Source organism: Ciona intestinalis, chromosome 1 (assembly GCF_000224145.3).
Source record: "Ciona intestinalis chromosome 1, KH, whole genome shotgun sequence".
In the NCBI taxonomy this organism is placed as follows: domain Eukaryota; kingdom Metazoa; phylum Chordata; class Ascidiacea; order Phlebobranchia; family Cionidae; genus Ciona; species Ciona intestinalis.
In genome coordinates, this window is record NC_020166.2 from 2,838,585 (window position 1) to 2,840,598 (window position 2,014).

General features: G+C 31.7%; 1 protein-coding gene across 1 annotated transcript in view; it reads right to left on the reverse strand.

The window, feature by feature from the left end:
• Positions 1–2,014, reverse strand: part of LOC100180961 (cysteine--tRNA ligase, cytoplasmic-like) — a 12,708-nt gene that overhangs the window by 4,724 nt on the left and 5,970 nt on the right. The window contains 3 exon segments of the mRNA XM_026836366.1: positions 284–473; positions 1,040–1,140; positions 1,609–1,752. Coding sequence (XP_026692167.1) covers positions 284–473; positions 1,040–1,140; positions 1,609–1,752 — 435 coding nt within the window.

A 2,014-nucleotide genomic window follows, 5' to 3' on the forward strand; every position in this document is an offset into this window, starting at 1 on the left:
AAATGATGAATGTGATTCAGTAAATTATTCTATTTAAACTCTGATTGATTTTTTGCTCAAGAATTCTTTTACAAAAAACCATGATTAATTAAAGAATTCGTCAGTATTCCACTTTGTTGTACTGAGTGTGTCTTGGAATTAATTATTTTATTTAGCTAAAATGTGTTTTTTACATGTTTAAAAATATACTGTTGTCTCATAAAATGAATCTACCAAACATTAGGCATTCACACGAATTATTCAAGTGTCATATTTTAAATTTTTTTAATCTAAATCAAATAACCTTGAAAATCCATGTAATATATTTTGCGATATTTTTCAGCAGCTGTCCATCCGGTAGGGACTTTTGTTCGTGTTTCAAAGCAATATAGGTGTTTGAGGCAGTCACAAGTTGACGCAAGTTGTCAAGAGCTGTACGAGTGTCAATGTTATCGCATAACGCAGCATGAACCGATTGTTGCCTCTCTGAAAACCTGGATGGAAAAATAGGCGTAACATGAATGAATGAATGAACGTAACTTACTTTATTCTCGCATGACCAGAAAACGTCGTTATAACACAGGTGTTCATACACCTCAAGCCAGCTTACAAGATAGTATAAAAATTCAAATTTAATTTTAAATGTAATATGTACTCAATCTATATGCTCTCTTGAAGAGCCAAACTTATGTAAATATCGTAGCTACTTTAAACTGTGTGTCATTTGACAAGATTTTAAATGACATTTTTCTTATGATAGGTTTTCGAGACCAAATTATGGGTGTATGCGTCCCCGGGCAAGACACTTAACGACAATTGCTCCAACCCAGTGGTCACTAATAAGTTGACCAAGTTATTATACACATAAAAAAAAGAAAAATCCAATTATCCAAAAAGCAACATACATGGTAACTCATAAGTTGGCACGAGGTGTATGAAACAGAACACTTGTGTTTAACAACTTTTGTTTTCAGGCCACGCAAGAATAAAGCAAGTTACATTCGTTACATTCACATAACCACACTTAAAAACAGCTATAAAATATAAAGTTTTGACTTACAGCTTAGCTAGATTCATTTCATCCTGGTTCCATTTCTTGAACGCTTCTGGTCCTTTGTTTGGTTGGTTTCGTAAAACATCTTTTACAGTTAGGAAAAACTCCTAAAACAATTTGTTTAAATTTTGGTTCGGCGTTGCAGTACATATAATTTGTTGGGTTTAACAGCCATTTTTTAACTAAAGCTCTTATTGGTTTACTCGTGGCTACTCTCAAGGGTCGCGACCTCAACTTAAGGCCAAGTTTAAACTATAATCCAACACAAAGACAAAACCATTTTAACGATAGCTCATTTAATTTCTCAATTCAAAAAATTTCTGCATGAAACCCATTACTGTTTCACTATGTATTTTACATAAGCCACATTCTATTCAATGTGGGTGAGGTCTAAGCCTGGCACGCCATGGGTTCTAGAATTTAGACCAGGATAAAGCATCAGCCACATTAAAAATTGCAAGTAAAAGAAATCTACAACAAGCAAACAAAATAATCCTAATCACAGTAAAACTTTATTATAGCCTACATGCTATTTCATTACAGACACATAATGTATTAAAGAAACAAAAACTTACATTCATAAGCTTTTCAAACTGTACAGCGTCATGCATGGTGTTGTCAGAGTAATCTAAAGTATCTTTCCATGAATGAAGTAAAAACGCCAACCTTAACTGCCGAGCCGAGTTCTTTTTCAATGCATCCTGTTATAAGTTTATAAACTGTTAACTTTTTAAGGATTTCTGAATTAATTATATGGATTTTGGTGTCTTATCGGTTTATAATTTGTAATACTTTTTGCATATAAACATATAAAAAACATATAAAGTATAGTATAGCCTAAAAAAAGGGGATAAAATTAATAGAAAATAATTTGGGCAAAAATGTATAAATATACATAATGTGTGACATATGCAATGTTTCTAATATTTAAACAGGTTTTAAAAAAAAATTTGTCCCAAAAAATGTATTCAATTAAATTTA